This window comes from Patiria miniata, unplaced genomic scaffold, assembly GCF_015706575.1.
Source record: "Patiria miniata isolate m_02_andy unplaced genomic scaffold, ASM1570657v1 HiC_scaffold_20, whole genome shotgun sequence".
NCBI lineage: Eukaryota > Metazoa > Echinodermata > Asteroidea > Valvatida > Asterinidae > Patiria > Patiria miniata.
In genome coordinates, this window is record NW_024037059.1 from 39,026,184 (window position 1) to 39,052,569 (window position 26,386).

General features: G+C 40.8%; 2 protein-coding genes across 2 annotated transcripts; both read right to left on the minus strand.

Moving 5' to 3' along the window:
• Positions 1 to 2,114: 2,114 nt before the first annotated feature.
• LOC119729076 lies at positions 2,115 to 16,542 on the minus strand. The gene is made up of 7 exons (XM_038201581.1): positions 16,467 to 16,542; positions 14,368 to 14,730; positions 13,426 to 13,516; positions 11,969 to 12,099; positions 10,784 to 10,888; positions 7,711 to 7,854; positions 2,115 to 6,015 (listed from the first exon to the last, which is right to left on the minus strand). Exons 2-7 carry the CDS (start codon positions 14,548 to 14,550, stop codon positions 5,935 to 5,937), a joined length of 735 nt encoding a protein of 244 aa, XP_038057509.1. The 5' UTR covers positions 14,551 to 14,730; positions 16,467 to 16,542; the 3' UTR covers positions 2,115 to 5,934.
• Positions 16,543 to 19,445: 2,903 nt separating this feature from the next.
• On the minus strand, positions 19,446 to 26,172 carry LOC119727200. The gene is made up of 5 exons (XM_038199060.1): positions 25,514 to 26,172; positions 22,852 to 23,039; positions 21,860 to 22,000; positions 20,582 to 20,657; positions 19,446 to 19,780 (listed from the first exon to the last, which is right to left on the minus strand). The coding sequence occupies exons 1-5, from the start codon at positions 25,613 to 25,615 to the stop codon at positions 19,667 to 19,669; spliced, it is 621 nt and encodes a 206-aa protein (XP_038054988.1). The 5' UTR covers positions 25,616 to 26,172; the 3' UTR covers positions 19,446 to 19,666.
• Between the last annotated feature and the right edge of the window lie 214 nt (positions 26,173 to 26,386).

The window sequence follows — 26,386 nt, forward strand, 5'->3', positions numbered from 1 at the left end:
ATACCAGGTGCCATGATTTTACAGGATGCTTTAGACTGTCATTCACTAACAGTCCAGCAAGGTATTTCAAAATAATTTGGTAGTTTTATTTCTTAATGTTTGCAAATGTTGTATTTTCCCTTTAATGGCCACTGGGCAACATTGGAGGAAGATGGATGAATGCACATCGTAAGCAAATAAAATGATCCATTTCAATAGTTACCCAGCACTACAAATTTGTAAATGCATCAACCACATTGCGTGGACTTCACCACGAGTTAAGATATTCCAACACTTTTGCAACAAGTCTTCTGAGTGACAATGACCCCTACAAATGAAACAACCTCTTCTTGTGAAGAGTTGGGCTTAAATCCAGTGACTTCACAATACCCTTTTGCTGACGTGCTTACAATGTATGTATGAGCTATTATTGAAAGATTTGGCAGTTTCTAACGTGAATTAAAATGGCAGTAAACTGCACAGGAATATGCTTCACTAGGTGCACCATGAGGTGACGAAATACAATAGCAAGTTGCCGCACAAGAAAATGACTGATCATCTCGAGACTGCGCAAGCTTTGTGGTGTGGCCGACAACTTTCCGTTCAAACTGTAGGATACGCTATTCTAGTCCAAAGTATGGCGTGCAAATTGAGCAAATATTGCTCTTCAATTATCAAAGCAGGTCAGGTTATTATTGGTTATTTTTTTTATTACCATTATGGAACTGTAAAAGTCAAGCATGGCACATGTGTTTTAGTGGAGATGTATATTTGTTTGAGTTTATGGACTGTAATTATTGTGGTACATTGTTTTCATTCATTCTGCTCTGTACACATTTATGTTCGGGAAGCAGTTACGAATGAAGAAAAAAAAATGCATTGGTGTGTACAAAAGGTTTTATTATTCCATATGTATTTATCTGATATTTTTGCCGTCATAAGTGGATTATATAAGTCGTTCACATCATTTTGTAGCATGAACATCAACCGAACCCATGAATATCAACTCACAAAAGAAACAAAGCATTATGTTTATTAGCTGCTTGTAAAAAAGATTTTTTTTTTCCATGAAAGGCATGTGAATGTATTATGTTCAAAGGTGTACAGAGAGTTGTCTGTACTCAGAATAAACTTTTTTTAAAAATACGACCAACTTCAGTTTTTCTATTGCTTCAGTTTTATCATTGTTTACAGTGAGGTTTTAAATCTGAAGACTTTTTTTAGATCAGTCTAGACTTAAAGGAAGAGTACATCATTTGCATATTTTTTGTTTGAAGCAACGAAAGTGCTGAAAATCTAAAGACGGGTGCTTAACAACTACACGTAACTTGATCATGATGAAGTTTTAGTCTGGCTTGAAAGCAAGGGGGATAAAAAAATTTAAATAAAATGTGAGGGCATTTTAACATGTTTAAGAACACATGTCACTTACTTATTTTTTGTATGCTCATAAAAAAAATCTAAATCTGAATACATATTTGGTCACTTTTTTTTTTAAAACAAAAGTGAGGTTTATTATGCAACATCTCAAAGTTTGGCTCAATTGCTAAAAGTAATTAATGAAGACTCATGCAACTTATTCAGCCATTCAGTTCTTTGGAATTTTCCATGCATAATACATGTACTTCTTGTATGAAGCAAGAATATCTGTACATCATTTCCATTTCTTATTCATGATTACTGTACAAAAATAAGGCGTAAACCCTTTAAAAAAGAGACAAATTCTTAAAGACATTAAATAGGGCAAAATCTATTCAATACAAATAGGGTGAACACAATTTAAGATCAGGAAGAGAATTGGATGCCAAATCTTAGTACATAAGTACATGCATGTATATTGATGAATGACTCTTTTGGTACTTTTTCTACAACAAAATTGTTTCGGCGGCATCATTGCCACTTTAATACACGCATACACGTATCAGCACAATATCAAATGCTACACGTATATTATTGAAAAGAACATCTGCTACAAAAAAATTAAATCGCACATTTTCATGTTTCAAATTTAGTTTGCAATTACATATGGAAGACAAGCGCCACTTATGATAATGCCCACCTTGAAAGTCATCAATATAATATTGAAAATTCATATTATTTGGAACAAAATCAATACAGTCCTTCAGAATGCTACATCACAAATTTTGTCATCCAGGAACTAGAATCAAACTTTTTTAGCAAAAAAACCAAAAACCCCACAAAATTTAGGACCTGTAATGTAAATAATGTAAATTTAGAATTTACATTATTTTTCTTCACATGTTAACAAACCATTCATTAACAAACACGGTATAAAAGTACGTAGTACACTGCATGCAACTTTGGTCCATATTTCATGTACTTTATTCACCAGTCGTGTCAAAAATGTATCAAAATATCTATCAAGTACTGTTAAAAACTGCATAGCAATAAGAACTTTATAAATTTCTGTTAAGAAAAAAATACTGTACATGTACAAGCCTATAAGTATACATGTTCAACTGTCTGTCCTATATTATGTACATGATCGACGCATGAAGGGTTAAAGCACCATAACTTGAAGTATCTTAACTAGTGCTGGGCGAGTATCCCGAGTACCCAAGTACTCCGGAGTACTCCCGAGTAGTGTTTGCTACTTATTGTTCTACTTGTGGTTTTTCATCTACTCGAGTACTTGTCTTTGCGTGAGTAGATGTAGGTACTTTTTTTTTTTACAAGTGCTGACTTAGAACAAATTTACCACTTTGCAGTTTCTGCACCAAACTTGTCTTTTGTCTTAATACGTCGTCCACCGCAATAAAGGAGTCACTGCCTCCATCTGTTTCCTTGGGATTCCACTAGCACTCTCAACAAATACATTTTCAAGTAAAATGAGCCAATATGCTGCATAGTAGGGATATCTCAGTGCTGAAGAATGTGGCGTGTCTTGCAGGCTGTTTATTTGCTACTTCCTTCTTAGTAATGTTTATGCTATTTTTTTCTGTTTTTATGGGAATTTAGTAAACTACTCATGAGTACTTGACTACTCGTCATGCTCGTGTGTAATTTCTGTGCAAGTACTCGAGTAGGAAAATCCACGACTCGCCCAGGCCTAATCTTAACCATGTTAACCCAAGCACGATATCAATGTTCTCTTACGGAAGCGCCTTCAATGACCAAACTAGTAGTGCCAGTTACAGTGGCGCACCCAAGATTTGGCTTCCGTGGGGGGGGGGGGGGGCCTCACAATTTTGTTTTCAATTTTTTTTTTTTGAAGTTTGAATTTGTTCAAAAAATGTTGCAGAAAACTAATTTGTTGGGTTTTTTTTGGGGGGGGGGGGGACCTGACTATTTTGACGTTGGCGGCGCCATTCACACCCCCACAGTACTACTCGAAAACAAGCCACATTCATATCACCACGGTCAAATCGTGGGACTAAAAAAAAATTGACCCCCAAAAAAATCCTCGGGGGGGGGGGGGGGGGGGGGGGGCTCAAGCCCCCGGGCTTCTCCCCCTTTGGTTGCGCCACTGGCCAGTTATTGTACAAAGCAATGACCCCATGGTGGATTATCTGAACAATAGCTGGCAATGCTCTCGCTTGCCATTGAAGGGGGCCTACTGAATATACAGTGATAGCGGCTCGGATATTGGTCTATTGTATAGGTTATCTGTTAGCTGCATAGTATTCTATTTCAATGGAGTCAGGAAGCCTCTGAGCAAAATGCTTAGCAGTTTACAGATAAGGCACATTTCTTTCAAAGGCACACAATATCTTTTTTTAAAGTAATTTCATGTCGAGGTTTCGTAAATTTGGTAAAGATGACATCTGGGCCCAATTTCATGGCTCTGATAACCACGGAATTCCGTGCTTACGATCACCATTTTATTCAAACCGCGCTAGCAGAAAAATTCTGAGCTAACCCTGTAAGCACAGAATTCTTAGTTACAGGATGAACGCATGCGCAGAAGCCACAATTCCTCGCTAACCTGTGAAATACGCTTACCGTAAGCACAGAATTTTCTGCTACTAGTAAGCAAGGATTTTTCGCTAACGGTAAGCAGAGCCAAGAAATTGGGGCCTGGACTTCTGGACTCAACGGTTACCAGTTACAAAGGGAGAGTTGGGGGGGGGGGGGCGCTGGCTGGGACCTTCGAATGCATTGCTGATGGCGCCTGATGGTCACGCAAAGACGCTATGGGCTTAGGTGCACTCGTAGTAAAATAATTTGTGCGCATCTCAAGCAATACATGTACTTGCACGAACCATTACACGCACGCGGTGTGTCTCTCCATGGAGCTATTATAGATAGGTAGGCACAGAGAATCACGTAGGGTTTTTGAAAGTGGTCACAAAGTGCCGTCTAAATTTTGTACGCCAACAAGAGAGGGTGCTTTTGTAGAACTTTCAAGGGGGCCAAGGATGGGACACACCGCACGCAATTTTAACTGGTGCACTCTTCGTGCGACTTTTCACCAGCGCAGCACACAGCTGCAGCTGGCACTTCCTAATATCCGAATATTCGGTCGAACGCAGTTTCGAGTAAGGGAATACGAAATTATTCAAAAATTGACAGCCCTACTATTTTCTCTGCTTTGCAATCTGTTGTAACGAGCAGCTCTCTGAAGGTTGGCCCAGGAGGTTGTGGGTTCAAATCCCACCCAAGTAAGCCTATGTTCCCCCTCCCCTCCCCAGCTCTAAAAGGCACTAAGCACACAGTGCTGATCACAAAATCCTTGCATCAAAAAAAAGCATAGTAAACTAAGTACTGACATATATTTCTGTCGGTAATAATATAAAAGATATAAATACGACAAAGCTACATTATAAATGTACAACACAAAGTGTTAACCACATCTCTTAGAAATCTAAGAGATGTTCTGTCAGTGTTGTAGAGAGGTCCACCGCACGTTCATCGCAAGTCCAGTCACAACTCGCTTCATAATTCCCGCCATTTGTTATCAGGCTCTGCCGAATATTCAAATATTCCAACATGAACCAAATATCTGACTGGCATATTTTTCTTTTTGATTTAAATATTGCAAAAATGTAAGCGGTCTCTAGGAGGTGATGACAAAACGTTCAAGTTGTGTGGTTTTATAGTTTGTCAAATGCCGCAATTTTGTTGAAAGCCGCTATGATTTGGAGAGCTTCCATGGAGACTATAAGCTCAAACTTCTTCTTTGACCCCAACCGCCCAAAATCCTCCTTGCCAAAGTGGAGGAATTTGGAGGATTGAGGTTACACGGCAAAAGTGCGTCACTGATTTCGTAGGATGCACTTTGTCAAGGTCTTGGGTCAGACCTTGAGTTGTTTTTGCTCAGCCATGCATAAATATAGGCCTGGATTATGCTTGAAATCCTCCGTTCTGCTCCAGGATGTCACTGGCCAAGCCTCAACATTTTGACAGTCACTGCTGCAGGATTTTGCAGGATTCAGGCAGTGGTCACCCCTCCACGGACCATATTCAAGAAATAATGGAGGAATTTGCAGGATTGAGGCTATATGCTATTTTTCCATGAGGCCAACTGGAGGATTTTGCAGAATTGAGGCTACATCCTAGCAAAAAGGCCTAGGGAGTTAGGGTTAAAATCGGTCCAACAGCCGACAATACCGGTTCTCTATATAAGTTTTAATAAACTATTTGTCAATTTTTGACAAGCGCAGGTGAACACAAATCCTGATGGGCGTCCAGTTTTGGCTGGCGCATGCTGAACATGATCAGCGCATTTTGAAATCATTTTGAAATAGAATACTCAAATATTTGAATACTTGAATATTATCATCTTAATATCCAGTCCCAGATGGAATAATCAAATACTAAATAACTCAAAACTGCGCAGCTGTAACTTGTTACTTGACTTGCAAACTTGTGATGGACTTGTGATGGACTCGACTACGTACAACTCTAACTTCTGTGTGGTAAAGTAGTTGCCTTCATGGTGAAGTCTTCTTTGGCCTTCTAGGTGTACAAATAAACAAGGAATGGGGGGTGTGCTCATAGTGGCTGAAGACTGGGATCTTGGCAGACGGCATCAAAGAGGACTCCAAGTAACTGACAAATCTGCTTTGCCTGACCCTAGGGTTTCCAAAGAGACAGAGAAATGCAAGTATGAGGCTGAGTACTTGAAGTGAATCATTTAACGGTAGAGGAACTACTGACGGAAACTTCCAAAAATGTGTCTTGGACGCATCTTTGGAAATGACCTTCTCTTAGGCCAAAAAAAAAAACTATTCGGTCTCTGGTCAGACCAAAGTTCCGGAATTGACGCGGCGACGCGGCTTTTTTTTTTCTTCAAGCTTGGATTGTACAGACAAGGTGGGGTACTATTTTGCTTTTTTGGTGTCCTCATGTACATTGGTGTCCTCCATAATTTGCCTTGGTGCTCTCGATCATTTGCCTTGGTGCTCTCGATCATTTGCCTTGGTGCAATTTCCCATTCCTTGGTGCTCTTTGGTAAAAAAAAATGAGGAGGTGCGGCAATAGAGGGCACTGTTGGGAACATTTTGGGAAAAAAAAATTGATGCGCATGATTAAAATCGACGCGCGCGCTGACCAGAGACCGACTTATTTTTTTTTTTTTGGCCTTATTGGGTTTTTTTTCTTCAAAATTACGGCATGCAAGAAAGAATCATTTCACAAAGAGTTAAGTGCCATCTTTAAACCAAGTAAGCAATAATTTTTGTCAGTAACTTTTTGAATAGCTGCAAATGATATACTCTACCTTTAACTGTCCGAAAAAGAAAGAAAGGTGTTCATGAAACCTGTATTCATTTCCACATTACATACTTGATGACTTGCTCCCTAGGGAGTCAGGCTTAATTAAAATTTCTCACACTCTACTTTAGGACTGTCCCAAATATACGATCATCAAATGAATATTCGAATAACTTTTTGCCGTTTTGAATATTCGAAAAGAAAAAAAAACTATGCACGCGCACACACGACTGTGATATTATTTTACTCATAAAGTTGCATTTTTTATTGTCAGATGCCACTTTTTTTTTGTCGATGGCAACTTTCTTGTCGATGCCTAGGCCCATTTATTGGTGCCATTCTTTTAGCTGGGTAAAGTCCCTCGACAGTTGTTCAGTACTTACTGCAAAACGCTCCAGCGGACCATCTATCCATCGCCGCATGCAATTTTAACCAGCGCGCTCTGTACGCAACTTTTGACCAGCGAGGAAGGCAGCTGCAGCTGGCGTGTCTAAAACTTGATCAGCGTGTTTCGAATATCCGAACATTCTGTCAGGTGCAGTTTCGAAGAATCGAATACTAAATTTTTCGACAATGGACAGCCCTACTCTTCTCAAAATCTTGGCAATAACTTATTAAATTAAAAAACCACAAAACACAGCTGTGGGGTGCTGTGGTCCAATGGTTACGGTGTTTGACTTGTGTGCCATGGTGCATGGGTTCGAATCCTGACCGTGGGAACATGGTGCTTGTGCTCTTGAGCAAGGCACTTTACCATTATTGCTTCGTCCTTCGGGACGCAAAGCCGTAGGTCCTGTGTGTTGTGTAATGCACGTTAAAGAACCCACTAACACTAATCGCTAAGAGAAAGGGTTTGCCCCCGTGTTTCTGGCAGTGGCTGCAATATGCGCCGCAGCACCTTGTAAATCCTTATAAAGGTGCTACGTAATGGGTCTCATAGTTCTCATGAACTTGAGGACCTCCATGAAAAGCAGTGCCTTGCACTGATCGGAGTCTACCCTCATTAAAGATGGCGTAAATAACAAAAAAAAGAAAAAAAAAGAAAAAGAATCTTACCTGGTGTTCACACTGGAAGAGCAGACAGTCGTACGTGTCCTCTCCTTCTTTACCCATTTTCATGGCCAGCAGCTGGCTGCCCGTAGAGTCTTCAAAGTGCACCAGACGAATCACCTCAATCAAGCCAAATCTCCAGCGAACAATCTGAGAACAAGTTTCTGAGAGCTTCACACCAATTACTTAGAAATGCTGTTCCTTTTCTGTCTTTTTTTTGGGGGGGGGGAGGCATGGAGGAAGTTTGAACTTTCTGCGCCACTGAAATGCAAGACTTTGCAACAAGTTATAGACTCACACACACCGAGTAAACAGTTTGTTTACGTCAGTGAAGGGCAAAACCTAATATTGATTTACATCATCCTGACGCAAAAAGCTTATGAGTAGTTAAATGCGGTAGCTGCAGCTATGTACATCGAATTCGAACCAGCCAACCGATCGGGTAAGCACAGTGGTCGAGTGGTAGAAAGCAGGAGGTCATGGATTCGAGTCCCACCCGAGTGATTTTTTCCAACTTTCACTCTGGAAGTAACACACTGAGTATACAGTGTTTATACGTCGGTGAAGGGCAAAACCTAAAATTGATTTACATCACTCCTACGCAAAATTCCTTTGTATGAAATTCAGCAAAATGCCAACATCCAAATAACAGTCAGAGAGAGAGACAGAAAGAGAGAGCAATGAAAAGGATCTTGCTTGGTGTTACAAGAAAGGACAGAGTTAGCAACCGAGACCCGAGGAAGAAAACAGAAATGAAAGATATAATACAAGACATGAAATCACAGAAGTGGAGGTGGACTGGTCATCTAGCTACGCGACCAGATGACAGGTAGACCCAGAAGCTGATAGACTGGATCCTTAGGGCATATACCAGAAAGAGAGGCAGACAAAACAGAAGGTGGATAAGATGACATCACAGAATATGGCAGCGTTTAAGAACAGCACAGGACAGAGTGAAATGGAATATTGATGGAGATGACTTCCTTCTGCAGTGGAGTGAAATAGGCTAGAAAGAAAGAAATTAGGTGGCACCGCATTGATGGGCATGTTGCATGCGTTGTTAATTTGAGGCATGCATTTTGAAAACTCTATTACCTGAAGAGACCCATTTTTTTGCAGGGAGTCATACGCAGACTCAACGTGACCAATAGCCAATTTTACAAAACCTCTTGCAACTGCCATACTGTATCCATGCAACGACGGTGGTTTAGCCAGAATTTTTTTTAAGGGGTGGGGGGGGGGGGGGGGGGGCAGGGGAGGGGTTACCTGTTACCATTAAGAGACCCTTTTTCTCCAAAGAGTCATACGCAGACTTAATGTGACCAATAGCCAATTTTACATAACCTCGTGCAACTGCCAAACTGTACTCGTGCAAACGACAGTGGTGTAGCCAGAAATTTTTCAAGGGGGGGGAGGGGGTTACCTATGTTGGGGATTTGTGAAACAGCCCAAGTCTGACGGTTTTAAGCAACGTCTACCTACAGCGCGCCATGCGCAAGCGGGCCATGTGCAGAGAGTGTGTTCAGTGAATTGATCAGGTGCACAGCTACACCTGCCCTTTTATCCATTTTGTGGCATACGCGTACGTATTTCCAGCTGTGTCCATTCAATGTTCGATACACGTTATTCTCGCATGTCCGCAGAATGCAATGAACTGTGTGGCAGGATTCACAACTAGCACTCAACAGCTCGTTTTTTGAGAGTCAAAGTTTTGATCCCCGAATTTCTTGCAAGAATAACGCAAAATAAACTGCCAGATTTTTAAGGATGGTTGTGTGGACGTTTATATCCTACTTTTAAATGCTTTTCAAATAACATCATTTAATTTAAAAGCGTTTTGTAGCCCAATTAGGCGCATTCTAGGATGTAGTGCCCCTCTAACCCTTACTCTCTGAGGGTAGTTTACTGCATGTCAGTTGGTTATGCCAATGCCCTCCAGCTGCAGTTTATTGGAGGATACTTTGATGTAGCAGTGAAGGCTCCAATTGGCAGGAGTTGGAGGCCCTGGAGGGTGCCTGATACTGACCAGCTGGGGGCACTTGATTGTTATCAGAGGACTCTCATTGTTCTCTGTGGCATGTATTGGAGTGCCTGTCCAGTTACCCTTGAAATGACATGGCAGATATTGGAGGGCCATGCAAAAAACATAGGAGATTTTCTTGAGGCACATATTGGCATGCGTTGGAGGGTCTAGTAGGGTAAGGGTTCATAAGGCATTTGTTGCAGTTTGGCACGACGTTGCATGATGAAATTAAGGGCAGGGTTGTGATGGCAGTGTGTGTTGTGGATATTGACTAAACCATTTCGCGCCGGATGACGTGTAATACACGCAAAGGTTTTGCAGTATTCGGAATGGCTGACACGCAAGGAGCGAGGCCGGAAATATCTGTCGAGGACCCGCTCGCAGCGAGCGAGGCCGGAAAATATGAGCGTGCTGCCCGAGGGTGATGGCTCCACCTGGCTGGAGGTCGAGTGAAAAATAATCAAGCGCCTTGTTTCTGTTCTTGTCAAAATAATCCCGGCGCAAACTGGTTAAGTCTGACTTGAGTCAAGTCTAATCTGAATTAGGAGCATCGTTCTTCTCCTTATTCAAAAGCTGAATTGAAAAAAAAAAAATGACAACTCAGCGTCAATTTTTTTAGTTCAATGCAGCTTCGAAAAAAACTATGATTGCACATTTATCCCAAGCACTATAATTTATGGAGAGTGTGGCTTAGTGGTTAGGGTTCGTGACTCATGATCAGAGGGTCAGAGGTTCGAATCCAGCTGCTGGTCATATGTTGTGTCCTTTGGCAAGCCACTTCACCCCCACTTGCCTTTCTCCACCCAGGTGTATACATGGGTACCGGCATTAGCTGAGGAGTAACCTGCGATGGACTAGCATCCCATCCAAGGGGAGTAGAAATATTCTCAGTCGTTTCATGCTACTGAAACCGGAGATAAACGCCGGCCTGATGGGGCACATTGACTTGTGACAGACTTTACTTTACTACATGTACTATAAGTTATGGCATGCGCTGTTTTTGAAGTTTTTGGCTGGAGAGCTGCCAGCTAGGTTTTTTTCTCAACGTGGACTTACCTGGGGTGCTGGGGAGTAGGCTTCGATGATTTTCACACCATACTTGGACAGATTGAGATAGACACGGTCCCTCTGGTTATCAGCATGCTTGAACTGAGCCTCTCTCTGTGAAAACAAGGCAAACCTATACAATGTGGGTGTTCATTAAGAGCAAAACGCCCGATTTGTGTTTTTTTTCGGTTGAGATGTCTCATTCAAAAGTGAATAACTTTTGTATCGCTAGAAAATAGCAATTGAGAAATTAAGGAATCTATTTTTGGATGAAACTCAATTTATCAATATCACGAACCTGCTAATTACAAGCACAAAACTGTTAAACAAAGAATCAGGGATTGGCACAATTACAAACCAACTACTAATGGAAATTTCCAATTTCACTTGACTCATCTTTCGAAACGACCTTCTTTTATTGTTGTTCTTCAAAATGACAGCATGCCAGAAGGAACTATTTCACAGGGAGCTTATTGCCATTACTATCTGTAATCCAACTAAGCGTTTTGATAATAATTTGGTCGGTTACTTTTTGGACAGCTGCAAATGATCTACTCTACGTGCTGACACACAAGTCTGATGCATGCACAGGTTATAATGTTGGAGGGAGTGCTGCACCATGTGCTCTGTTTGTCATGCCAGCATCTACAGGGTGAGTAAAAAAAACCGAAACCCAAATGTCGGGACCATTGTTTTAGTGAAGTTCTGCATGTAGCATTCTCAAAATCTAGGATACCAAAGCCCAATTCATAAGCTTTCTTTTAGTACCAGAATCATTCGAATCACTCATGTACTTTTCAAGTTACTGAGTTTTAAACACAACCACCGTTTTAAAGTTCTGTCCACGGATCAGAAAAAATGTTGTGCATTCTTTCAGCAAAACGAAAACAATTCACACACATCCCTATGTGATTTGTTTTCGTTTTGCTGAAAGAACAATGAACTTTATTGTGATCCGTGGACGTTAAACGGTGGTTGTGTTTAAAATTCCGTAACTTAAAAAGTACATGAGTGATTTGAATGATTCTTGTACCAAAAGAAAGCTTATGAATTGGGCTTTCATATCCTAGATTTTGAAAGTGCTACATGCAGAACTTCCTTAAAACAATGGTCTCAACATGTGGGTTTTGTTTTTATTTACTCGCCCTGTATGGTTAGTTTTGACACAGTTTCGCCTCGAGTCTTGAGACTAACCTGTGCCTGGTCTAGGGCATTGACCAGATCCACCTCATCTTCCTCGGAATGCTGCAGACCCTGTGCGTTGTGAATCATGCCCACGTAGCGTACCGAAAAGTCAACGCTCAACTCCACTGACATATGATGGCCTGAAAAAAAAACCACCATAATGCATGTACAAGTCCAAAGTAGGTCTTCAAATACACACTAAACAGGGGATTATCTTGGGGGGCATCTAATCATTCCTTTTTTTTCCAGTGAAAGTTTTGTAAAGTTACGATCACAACATGAACCCTAATTACCCATCTCAATCCTCCAAAATCCTCCAGGCAGTTTTGGAGGGTTTTGGAGGATTGAGGATGAATGGTGTTTGAGAGACACAAGGATTTTGGAGGATTGAGGATGAATGGTGCTGAAGCACATGAGGATTTTGGAGGATTGAGGATGGTGTTGAAGTACATGAGGATTGAGGATGAATGATGTTTGAAGAGGAGGATTTTGGAGGACTGAGGATGAATGGTGTTTGAGAGACACAAGGATTTTGGAGGATTGAGGATGAATGATGTTGAAGCACAGGAGGATTTTGGAGGATTGAGGATGAATGCTGTTGAAGCACATGAGGATTGAGGATGAATGGTGTTTGAAGAGGAGGGTTTTGGAGGATTGAGGATGAATGGTGTTTGAGAAACACAAGGATTTTGGAGGATTGAGGATGAATTGTGTTTGAGAAACACAAGGATTTTGGAGGATGAAGATGAATCGTGTTGAAGCCAATAATGATTTTGGAGGATTGAGGATAGTGTTGTAGCACATGAGGACTGAGGATGAATGGCATTTGAAGAGGAGGATTTTGGAGGATTGAGGATGAATGTGTTTGAGAAACACAAGGATTTTGGAGGATTGAGGATGAATGGTGTTTGAGAAACACAAGGATTTTGGAGGATTGAGGATGAATTGTGTTTGAGAGACACAAGTATTTTGGAGGATTGAGGATGAATGGTGTTGAAGCACATGAGGATTGAGGATGAATGATGTTTGAAGAGGAGGATTTTGGAGGATTGAGGATGGTGTTGTAGCACATGAGGATTGAGGATGAATGGTGTTTGAAGAGGAGGGTTTTGGAGGATTGAGGATGAATGGTGTTTGAGAAACACAAGGATTTTAGAGGATGAATGGTGTTGAAGCACAGGAGGATTTTGGAGGATTGAGGATGAATGGTGTTGAAGAAGAGTTTGGAGGATTGAGGATGGATGCATTTTGAGAGGCAGGACTGTCTGATGATTTTAAAGGATTGAGGTACTGGGTATCTTTCATTTGAACACGAGTGCACAAACGGCCTAGGGGGTTAGGGTTAAGGCAAGGGATGGGGCAAGGGGTGGGGCTGAGGGTGGGAGGACTTAAGCTTCCAACGTGGGGGGGGGGGGGGGGTAGTATATTTAATTTTTCACCATCAAAAAGGGATGTTGTTCACATACCTGGCAATCCTGAAGCAGGATCAGTAAAGAGTGGGTTGTTCATGACCATGTGAGTCTCTGGATGGTTACTGTGCACCATGGCTGTATTTCCCTGAGCATTAAAAAAAACCCAGAAAAGTCCAAGAAAAATGTGTAGAAATGGAATTAAAAGCCGAGGCAAAAGTCTTGGGGACTCCAAACTAAAATTGGCACTCGAGCTAGCAAGAGGTTGAGAGGACACTAACAATTAGTCAATGTTTACAACTAGGAATTGATCAAATTTAAAGGTAATAACTAAGGCCAAAAAATATATATTTCTGCTTCCGATTACATGGCATCTGAAAATAGGGTAGGTACATGTAGGCAATTTTTTTTTTTCTTTCAAATTTTTTTTGAGTACGATCATATTGAGTTGTCTGCGTGTAGTAAAGGGTAAAAGGTAGTAATTGATGGTTTTCGGGTTTTTTTCCTCATTTTAAAAAAAACTAGAACCGTTGGGACAACTCAACTGTATGTGCGTTAACTGGAAAGACAAGTCGTCCGTTTGAGTCAAGTCGCCCATTGAGACAAGTCTACTCACAAATTTTTCGGGGAATATTTATAGTAGGCCCTACCGGGGATTTGGGATTTGGTTGGGGTTGCCTGCCGGGGTAGGCTTGGCACTATGGCATTCATTGGCACATGGGATGGGCGGACATAAGTGATCGGGTACTCGGTTTCGGGTAACTTATATTATCCAACTTTGTATTGGTTTATTGGAGAGCGCCAACTGAACTGAATTGTGTTGAATGATTGCGTTGTCTAAACCGTAAACGGTCGAGTTGTCCCGAGTTGACTTGTCTCATCAACAATCGAGTTGTCTCAACGGTCGAGTTGTCTCAACGGTCGAGCTGTCTCGAGTCGAGTTGTCTCAACGGTCGAGTTGTCTGAAATTCCTAATTTTCAACCTACAGGACACCCTACCTGAGACTTATTGTTCGCAGACTGACTGTTGCCGACCGGTATACCGCGATGTGACGTCTGCACTGCGGACTCGCGACTTCCCTGTCGTCGCGGTGGATGTTCCGTATCGATGGCCGCTTCCAATGCCGCTGCGATGGCTGCCTCTTTGGGGTCCGAGCGCTCTTTTTTCTTCTTGCGGAACATATAGGGCTGTTGTCTAAGGCCCTACGTTGTACGCACACATTGGTGCAACGGACGAGCAAAGGACCACGCACAGGGGTAGCCAGAGCCTATCTTGTTGCCACAGTGCAGGTCAAGACTTTGTCAACCTACATGTACATACGTGTACATGAATATGTTTTCATCACAAAGCCATCGCAAGAGCTGAAACAAGAAACAAAACAGTTCAATATTGATAGTGGATATTTTGCCGGAGGTAATGACGGCAAACTAACGATTACTAAAGGTTTGCCGGCGGCAATCCATATCAACAGAGGGCGCTGTACTCTTTAAAATAGGGCTGAATTATAAGATGTATTAAATTCCCACCAAAAGTTGTGTAGCACGTTTGGTGTAGTGGTTAAGCAAAGGCTCTAGTAAGCGGGACGACTCCGACCGCGTTCGATTCCGACCGCGCCACATTTTTAAGGTTTTTTTTCTCATCCCCAAATAAATAAGAATATTCTTCTTTTATTATTTTAACATGTCTCAAACATTTTTTGCAGAGTATTACATTTTCTTTTTCAGATTTGTGGCTCTGGAGGAATTTTTTTAAAAGGGAAATAAAGTCCCAAATTATAAAATGGTCTGAATCCCATCTTGTGAATATGAGGTACAACGATAATTTTGGCATGGAGCCAGACTAAAACTTGTCACCGGAAAATGTTTAAGTACCAAAAAACAGTAACTGCGCATGTTCAGTGCATATCCGGCAAACTAACGTTTACCAAAGGTTTGCCGTCTCCGGCAAAATATACACTGCCTTCAATATTCAAGCGTAATGCATTAATTGTCTATTATTCCATAGTTAGGTGTTGGGCCTTCTACCTAGGCAGTGCTGTACAAAAAAATTACAGGTGACGTCATCAAATGTTAGCGCGCCCTCTGGCGGCATGTTGAAAAAGTCAAACATGCATTTTGAGTTGATGTTTGTGGCGAAGTTTGCGGTCATCGCTTCAAACATGATGGCCCAACACCGTGTGGTTGTTCCTACAACCTCTAGTTTAACAAATTAAATCCAAACAAATAATATAAAAATAAACTAAATTGTAAATGCTTAGGCAAAATAAAAAAAAAAACATGTTTAGCGTCCTGCCTCTTTGACAAAAAGGAAGGAGGAGGCCCTTTTTTTTTTTTTTTTTTTTTTCAAAATGGCCGCCCAACACATTTTTCAAGACAACACTATTTTTCAAGATGGTTACCAGCTTTTTTCAAAATGGCCGCCACTTGGACTCATTGACTATTCCCACAGCTTTATACATGGTATAAAAGTCTAAAAATATTATATCTTTCGTCAGAGATCGTTAAAATTTATCAATTTTTGTCTTTAAAAAAAAAAAAAAAAGGAGGCGGCCTCTAAAAAGGAAGCGGGCGGGGACGCTAAACATGTTTTTTTTTTTACTTCGCCTTATAGAGCGCTTTTCATCATATCAACAATCTCAAGACGCTTCACAGTTTAATGTTCCCTTGTTCATCAGGCCAGGAGCTAGAGAGCATTTGACATGTTTGACATGTTTGAGACAGCATGTTTTATACAGACAATGACAGATGTAGCTGGCTCCCCGCTCGAATTTCGCCCCGCTCCGTCCCCCTCCACATCCTGGTGAAGATACTTGTTGAGGTGGAGGACACATGTAAATTCAGGTAAATACAGGCATATGACGGTGACAGGTGTAAATACATCATTCACCATGGGACACCATGAGTCCATGTTCACCATGCATTGCCATGCATATCCATTCCCTGTTCATATTGTATTGTCCGGGAACTGGGCAGGACAAATTTGTATTAGCTAGCCTATTTTCACATACATAGTCTGAATTATTCACTACATATGTGCACTAACTATATGCATACGCTTAGCAACACTGATAAAATTACTTTTAAAGATTTGGACAAACCTTTCAACTTGTGCTAAACTTTGTATGAAGTTACTTTTCTTGCGCGTCCGACTCCACATCAGTTGCGAATCTCTGTACAGTTTTTGGGGATACATGTACATTTTAGAGGGCGCCCTTTACCACAGCATCAGGCTTGCCCTTGCCGCTTGCCGCTACATATTATGTACATAAAATTCGACACTTTTCTGGGTCACAATGAAACTTTTTCCGGGTCAAAATGACATCTATTCCGGGTCAGAACGACATTTGTCGGGGTCAAAATGATACCTTTCCGCGTTAAGTTGGCATCCTTTCCGGGTCATAATGACATCTTCTCCGGGTCAAACTGCATATGACACCTTTCCGGATCAAAATAACACCATACCGAGTCAATATGACACTTCTTCTGATCTAAAATCTCCTTTAATCGGGTTAAGTCTTTCCACACATGATGGCAATTTATTATGGCATGCATGGTTAAATCCGTACATTTGTATTAACATTATATAAACTGTATATAATTATAAACGTTTATTGAATAACATTAATAATAAGTGTACTATACTTCCCCCCTCCCCCCCCCCCAAAAAAAATTGTTCCAATACTTCCCCCAAAAATATGGTAATTAGTTGCTATTTTTCTAGGTTACATGTTCTACATTGAAGAAATTTACAGGCCGCTCCCTTTTTTCTGTTTATAATTCAACATCCCTCGCTGTTGTGTCTGGCATTATATTTTGATATTAATTTTAGTTTTAGGGGATGACAGAATGGGGTAAAACAATGACCGCTTCATTGAAAATGATCGAAAAGAATGGCGTACGCTTATCAGGATAATTTATAGAAAACGCTTTGTTTTACAAAATAAACCTTAACAGAAGCACCCAACATTTTTGTTTTACGAACATCCAATATCCGTCATTGCGCGGCCTAATGATTCGAGAAAAATTGTGGATCTCAAGCTAAGCCAGAAAAAAAAACACAAATACCAGACATTAAGATGTAGAAACGCCAGATATATTGGGTTTATCAACGAATCCAGGGTTCGACCTTAGCATCACCAGCCAGCCGGGCTACTTAAACAGACCTCTTAACTAGCCGCATTTTCACTAACCTGCATAGAGTGTCTCATAAACTATATATATAACTATAACTATATATGAGCATTATAGGGCCTAAATGTAAAATCTTGTCAGTGTTTAAAAAAAAACCACATTTCATGATTTAACCCTAAACAGTTAATGAAATTAGACACAAATAATATTGATACAGGTTTGCTCTCTGAATTTATTTTCATCTTTGCCGTATCCCATTAATTTTTGACTCGCCAGCCGGGCTACAGTAGGAATAGTTTGACTAGCCCTCCGCTGTTTTTACTAGGATTTTTTGGGCTAGCGGGCTACCGCTAAAGTCAAACCCTGACGAATCGATTCGAAAGCATAGTATCGAATCGATTCGTTGTAATCGACGCTTGTGTAGGACTTTCAGAATTGCATTTTTTAAAATATAATTCAAATAAAAAAAATTAACGACAAGGCTCTCAAAAGCTGCCAAAACAAATGATAGTTTGGAGCCACTAAACGCCACTTTGATAAAAGGCTTCCTTTTGATCCACTGTGGTTCCCTTAAACAAGGTCACAATCGGTTATCATATCAAGAATAACAATGTTCTTACATTTTAAAAAGTAAAGAATAATTTTAATGCCTTCTTGGTTGCTCAAAACTGTGGTAATTAAATACTGACGAACCCAAAAAGGACCGTTGGCTAGTAAACCCTTCTTGGTATTAATAGAAATTCGAGTGGTGGCGTATTGTTACGGGGTCACAGTCATGAAAATCAGACTCGTATGAAAATCGGACTCTTTTTCCCTTTTATTGGTTAAACCCTCTCACGTGACCGGCCCCCCTCCTAATTATCTATGCATGAGCATGCGCAATATCACCAATGAGTCCGTATTTCATAAAACCTAAATTCATGCTACACAGGTGTCACGGTCTCACTTCTCCGGCGTGCTAGCTTCTCCAAAAGGGAAATTTCGCTTCAACACGCATGCACAAAATTGCGCAGTAGTGTACATTTTCGTCACTGTATTAGTGTGGTGAGTTCTTCAGGGTTGTACTTGTACACGTAAGATCTTATTTGTATGAATGGTTACAGGGTACCAGTCCAATCCAGAATTTTCGTGCCACGCACTATTAACCCCCATTAACAAAAAAACACTTGAAATGCACATTTATTTTAAGCCATGGTTGCAATAATAAAGACAAAATGGACCATGAACGAGCAAGGAACACGGACCAAGGAGCTTCGTTCTTAATTATTCCTCCATGAACACACACACACACACAATGACACATGCATGACGCTGGGAACACAAATCAGAATGCTTGCATGACCATGGAATGACTTTACCCACAGGAAGGGGTCCTACTAAAGCGCGTCAACAAGCGTCAACAAGCGTCAACAAGCGTCAACAAGTTTTAGTAGTCGTTAAGTGCGCGTCAACAAATTTTGTATAGGCCTTTGAACAATAAAAACAGCTTTATATGGTAGAAAAAGCAATAATGAACATCTTCTGCATATCAATTAAAGTTAAAATTATTTTAAAACTTGGTTTTTTTAACGCGAAATGTACGAAGAATTTGTCGATAAAAGTAGGCCGCCATCTTGTTTGGATGGCGCTGTAGACTTCGCGCATGCGTAGTATGGCTCTTTACACTTCACGCATGCGTAGTACGGCTAGCTACACATAAACAAGATGGCGGCCAACTTTTATCGACAAATTCGTCGTACATATCGCGTTAAGAAAACCAAGTTTTAAAATAATTTTAACTTTAATTGATATGCAGAAGATGTTCATTATTGCTTTTTCTACCATATAAAGCTGTTTTTATTGTTCAAAGGCCTATACAAAATTTGTTGACGCGCACTTAACGATTACTAAGACTTGTTGACGCTTGTTGACGCTTGTTGACGCGCTTTAGTAGGACCGACAGGAAGTGTTACATAACACATTCTTGTAATGGACTTACTTCAGAACACAGCCCAAGGAAAAGTAAGCACAGCGGACACATGAGCATGTATCGTGCTCATGTAACGTGCACTGTAACGTGCTCAATTATCCGCCGCATTCACCCGGAGAAGCTAGCACGCCGGAGAAGTAAGACCGTGACACCGGCACGAATGTATTACAGCTGTTGACGCTCTCGGCTCCCGCGACTTTACTTTGCATTGTTGGGCGAGGGGAACGCATTGTCTGGTCTATCGGATAAACAGTGAAGCACGCCAATGGCGACGAGGGACACCCAGGCCACAAACGATATCCAACCAGATATCTGCGGATTGGAGGAGACATTATTGAAACAGTTATTGGATTGATCAAATGGATATTGGTCACTTTTTATTGCATGGATTGACGGACGGACATATTGAAACATAACCATTGATTTGTGAAATTTATCGACCAACCGACCGACCAACAAACTAAATTGATGGTGCAATTAATACAAAAAATAAAAAAACCCAAATGGCATGACCAATTTTTGATTGAGGTTTTGCCTGTAGCACTCTCAAAATCTAGGATATGAAAGCCCAGTCATCGATGAGCTTTCATTTAGTACAAGAATCAATCAAATCCCTACGCACTTTTCAAGTTACAGAATTTTGAACGTAAACATCGTTTTAAAGTTCTGTCCACGGATCATTAAGAAAGGTACCGAAAACAATTCATTTGCATCCTATGAGCATTGTTTTCGTTTTGCTGCAAGAATAATTCAAAATGCCGTAACTTGAAAAGTACATGAGTGTTTTGAATGATTTTTGTACTAAAAGAAAGCCTAATGAATGGGCTATCATATATCCTAGATTTGAAAGCGTTACATGCAAAACTTCATTCAAAAATTGGTCCTGCCATTTGGGTTTCGTATTTTTTTCTCAGCCGGTATAGTATTCACTTATATTTATTCAGTGGAAGGTGTTCGATTAACCACCGATCAATAGATCGATTGCTGGATCAAATAAAAATAGATCGCATTTGCACAAATTGGTCATTTTTTCCCTCTAAAGTAATGATAGGAACAACAGAATTGAAAATTAAATGCAGTTTGTCAAAAGCTTTGCTTGTTAAATATTTCTACCTCGGCTTTTGAGTAATCATCGTAGAAACCGCCGCCGTCGTAGATATGCCAGTCGACTAGCTGAAACGTGGCACACCTTACAAACACAAACAAAAAATGCAGACAAAAATACAATCATTTAATACATAAGCCTTGTAATATCAATACGTTGATTGGAAAGCACACGTGCCCATCACCGTAAACTTGGGGTGATTCAATTTTATAAGCCTTCCCATATGACCGCCGCTATAATTGAACCGCAGTAACAGACATGAAACGGATAAAAAAAAAGCTAAACAGACTTATACAGTGTATACGTTGTGGCCAACCAATATAGCGCCATGACTTAAACCTATAACTGAGTGTTCCCAGAAAGTTGTGCAAGCAAATATTCTTTAATAGATCTCCACAACTACTTAACATGAGTATTTCATCTTGATGGAGCATATTAATTATGTTGATGCAAACCAGAGATCTAACTGTTTATAAAAGGCTATGGGCCACCCATGGGATTTAAACACTGTTAACTTAATTTACATCAGAGTGAAAAGGCCCATGACAATCTGATGCACTGATATCACTAACTTGCTTTTTAAATCCCATTGGGATGGGTGAAAACCCAATAGCCTTTTACAATCTGTTAGATCTCTGGTTTGCGTGAACGGATTTCCACGGCAGTTTCACTGATTGTACACAACAGTACATTTAATTTAATACGCTCCATCAAGATGATACTCATGTTAAGTAGTTTTTAGAGGTTAAATGATATCTGCTTGAACAACTTGTTTGGAGAGACACCCTGTGGATGATTTCGGTGAACTATCTTCACTGTTATCTACGGTGGCCCTGGAACGACATTTTAATATTGACCTAAGTTAATATGAACCTTGTAACTTGTTAATATTGACGTTGTACCTTCGCAATATGCACGTTGTACGTAGCTTAATATTGCATTGTGGAAGTTGTTCCTTCTTAATGTGAATGTTCCAACTTGTTAATGATCACGTTCGATCATGTCAATGTACACCATTGATCATGCTTGATGTCAACGTTGCACCTTGCTTCTTCGCAATATGAACCATGTACCTTCGCATTGTGAACGTTTGACCTTGCATCTTGTTAATATCATTGTTGAATCGTCCTCCTTCGCAATGTGAATCATGCATTCTAAAAAGTACGAAGTCCTTGTCAAGCTCTATAGTTAAACAACCAGTTATGATGGAGTTTGGTATACAATGGTATACAATGTATACTTTACTGTAATCTGTCACAATGATACTATTTACAATGTATACTTACTCGTAGTTGGTGGTTACGACGTTCAGACCCTGGAAGCCCCCGCATATTTCATTGAGTCCATGCGACAAAATGGCAGCCTCTGCCAGGGTCAGGACCGTCATGATACTGTACACGGGGATGCATATCACTCGCATTACAGGGCTGGATAACCAAAGACACAAGAATAGCCGGTTTAGGTCAGATATTATGTAAGTAGGTGGACGATCCTGTGTTCACATGCAGGAACGGAGTGCCTCTTTCGAAGCGATTGTGCCAGGCTCGAGTCCATGAAATGCGGTTGTAGGGGATCGCCACACCTCCTCCACAGCGAGTCTGTCACCTTTCCAGCATTGAATAATGTCGGTACCCATTTGACACCTGGGTCGGGTAGAGTAATTGAGGTAAAGCGCCTTGCTTAAGGGCACAGCGCGCATGAGCACGGCGGGGCTCGAACCCACAACCTCACGATCGTGAATCCTGTGCTCCACCGCTAGAGCACGCTTGCCCACTATGTATAGTTTTAACGAAGATCGAGTTAATATGCACTGTGCTTAAGAAAACAAGTCAGTGTAGAGCCAAATGCGCTACTTCCAAATAGAACCAGAGCTGCTATGAGTAACACCACTAGTTCTTTTAAAGAAGCACCAGTCTTGCGTTTGTTTGTTTGTTTGTCTGTTTGTTGACTTGTCTCTCTTCACGGCTGCTGAAGGTCTGTCAAGTTGTCTGCTACTCGACTCTGTACTATGAACAATCTTCAAACCCCATTAATATATTGGACGTGAGATCTTTTATCGGAGGAAGTGTTGCTTCATTGTACGATACAGGGCAATTAAGGAGGCTTTCAGGTGTTTTTCTATTTGTGTATGATGCTGAAGTTTTAAAATGGTCTGGGGCTCGAGTATCAAGGCAATCGGGTTGCCCATAGGCCTAAAGAACACTGATATGTTGAGATCATTTCTTTAATATGAAAGAAACATCGATTAGTTCATAGGCCATTTTATCCAGGTACTTACAAGTCCAAACGTTCACTGCACATCGCAATGACTCTGTATAAGCCGTAGGTGAAGGCAACAGCTGCAGCCACGGCCTGTACGGCGATGATGTAGGTGCACCGTGGCACGTCGCTGGGGCTCAGCTCAAAGTGGGTGTGGGAGTACCAGATGACCTGGCCGGCCAGCACGCATTCCCCGGCGAACGCTTCCTATAAAGAGAACGGGAGCAGAGTGACTCACTCTTGCACAAGTTTAGAAGTTTATTCAAAACACAGTAGCTACACTGCAAAAACTGCAGTGTTAAATTTACACCAGTGGTATCTATATAGGACCATCTGGTGTTAAATTTCACTAGTGTTGTCCTATATAGGTACCGAATGGTGTTAGATTGACACCACAGTTTTTGCAGTGTAGGAGTGGGCATGCATCTCTCAACGGTGAATCGACGATTGACGAATGCCAAGATTAAGGCAAAAGTATAGGCCCATGCGCGTAATCAGGGTTTTGTTTACCCGTTGTTAAATAGAATTTTGCGTCCCGTTAAATGCATTACGCCGTCCCGATTTTGCTTCTATCAGCGTCCCGATTTTGCTTTTAACCTCTCCAACCCGTTGCCATCTGCCACGCCGCACCCTACCCTTCAACTCTACTGAGCAGACCAATTAAATGTTTATTGTCTGAAATATAATTGAATTAAGAATGCTTTGGCTTCCTGTCCTGTTCAAAGTCTCATTTATTGAAAAAAAAAATTGGAACACTTCGGAGAGCCAATGAATATTTAGTTTTCACCAAAACTTCGGTATTTAGGAAAAGTTAATTTGATTTCATCTTCAGTCATGCCTGGATTTTATTGCTAAATTGTATAGTTAAAATGCCCTATTTACTCTACCGAAACTAATCTCCAACAATCCCATGAACCTACAACCTATAGTAAATTGTACCCTTGTTACGCCAAGCCAAACATTGGGTCGTATGAGTCAATCAGTATAGAAGAAGGATCGCCACAAGCGGACAACTTTGATCTATATCTAACACAACGGTGACTCATCTTGTTAGTTTAGGCATAGGCCTACGCACAGTTTTGATATTATGGTCACCAATGGGTGAATACCTATGTTTCCCAATACCGATGTTCCCCGAAATCCTTACCCTATAACCCTAACCCTAACCCTAACCCTAATCCTAAGGATTTCGGGGAACATCGGTGTTGGGGAACATCGGGTAGACCCCGTCACGGATTAGCAGCAGCATTTCTTAATTGTCAATTCAAACGTCTTACACTTCAGTGGTTCTCTCTGCCATCATAAAGCCAAACTCAGAACAAGTTTTGTTTAAGTAAAGATCTAGAGGACCATTTCTTGGTAACAAATAGAAACATCAAGAGTTCAATATAAAAAAAAATCGCAAACGTTAAAATCCAAACATTTCATCTTTTAGGCTAATGCGTGGACAAAGAGAGAAGACAAAGGTCCCTAAATATTTCGAATTGGAATCCATCGAGCAATATTATTATTGATGTCAATATGCCTATATGTCTATATGTTCGTGGTACGAAATTCATCATTCCAAGCTTTTAACTTTCTGTCTGTGTATAGATCGAATAGTATTTCAAGTTCTACAAGAAAAAAATGCGAAGTTCTGTAGAATTGTAGACGATTACTCAGTCACAGAGTGTGAAACTTGCCAACGCTCATCAGCGCTGTAAATGGGCCGGGACTTTCTAATCATTTAGAGGAAATTAGAGTTTTCCGTCGAAACAATGCTGTTGTTTGGGCCTATTTGAGGATCGCAAGAATGGCACACTCTTTGCGTTCAATTCTTCGAAGATACCTTCAGGAAATTCGCTGTTAATGTTGCACGAAGTGAAGTATTTGCTACTCCGTGATAACGTTGTTAAAGACTTAAAGGTATAGAGTAGACAATTTGCAGCTATCCAAAACGTAACCGACCGAATTATTGTGAAAAACAAACGTACTTGGTTTAAAGATAGTAATGATACTAAACTCCCTGTGAAATTTTTCCTTCTGGCATGCTGTCACTTTGAATAAAACAACAAAGGAACGTCCATTTCCAAAGATGTGTCGAGTGACACATTTTTGAAAATTTCCGTGAATTCGCCCCATGCGTTAATTCTAGCAGTTGGTTTGCAATTGGGTCTAATTCGTGAATGGGTGACAGCTGGCTGAATGAGAATCATGCCCCGAATGAAAGTATTGTGATACGACAGGGCCAATTCAAAATAATTATGACTAAGCAACTTTGGAATGGAAATCGAGATCAAGAATATTGTGTTTATGTTTGTTGTTTTCTCGAAATGTACAGCATTCACAGAGCTTCATCAGTTTCGTTATTAAGCATCCGTCTTCAGATTTTGAACACTTTTGTTGAAAAAAAATTGCACAAATTACAAAATTAATGGTCTACACTACCGGTACCTTAAAGTTTGAATGATTTGATAATCGTCCCCCCCCCAAAAAAAAAAATTCCCTCCCCCAACAAAAATTCCTGATTGAGGACACATTTCCTTGTTATGGAATTACTTTAGGCCTATTCTGCGTCCAACATATTAGAAGTGTGCAATCATCTTAACTTTTAACTGAAATGCATACTGAGAATAATAGTTACCGGGACAAAGGGAGTAACAACACGATAACTGTGTGGAAACGAAATAAGAACAACTTACAAGTTGCCGACGTACAAGAACTGAGACAACGATTCCAGATGACACAGACATAATCAGCAGCGCTACCTCTAAGAAGGACAGGACGTAATACAAGAGGGCCATCTTGGACCACTCCTCGAGGTTCCCTCCTTAAATCCCAAGAAAAGAATTACAAGTTGCGAGACAACTTGTGATGCTGCATTCAAGATTTGTGGAACTTGCTCCTCCCGTCTTGAATATAAAATAATGGGTGGGATTGTATGATACGCAAGAATATCGTATGACGAGTGTTGAGTAACCGAGTCAAAAGTCACACACGAAGACGCTGTATATTTGTGGGTTTTGATAATGGCACAGGAGTCGATACCGAAAGGATAAGGAAAAAAAAAACTAAAAGGTCGATTCCAAGAAGGTATGGCGTGTTCCTGAGCAAGATTTTGTATCAAATGCTTTTGTTTCCTAAAGGGCTGCTCGTTTCTTCTTCTGCGCACGTGTGCGTGTTTCTGTTCCCCGAATGAAAACGTCATAGTGAGGTAAAATAAACTCGATTCCCCATAAACGATTTCCCGATATTGACGTATTCGGTTCCTTGTTCACAAACTTAAGGAATTAGAAGGATGTAACTTTAATGCGTGGTGCAAGCCATCGTGTCCCATTTGCAATTGATGTGTGTGACTCACATCCCGCCGCGTGACTCGGCGCGGCTCCACGTGCAATGCCTTGAACCCAGGGAGGGAACTCGTCAATTTCCGGCAGCCCCCCCCCCCCCACCTCGAGGTCGATCTTTTGTAGGGTCCGGCTTTTAGGTTTCTTAATAAGGTGCTGCGTCAAAAAGGACACAAGATTGGTGACAAGATTGTTCAGTTTGATGATAAGAGCGTGACATTTGGCCCA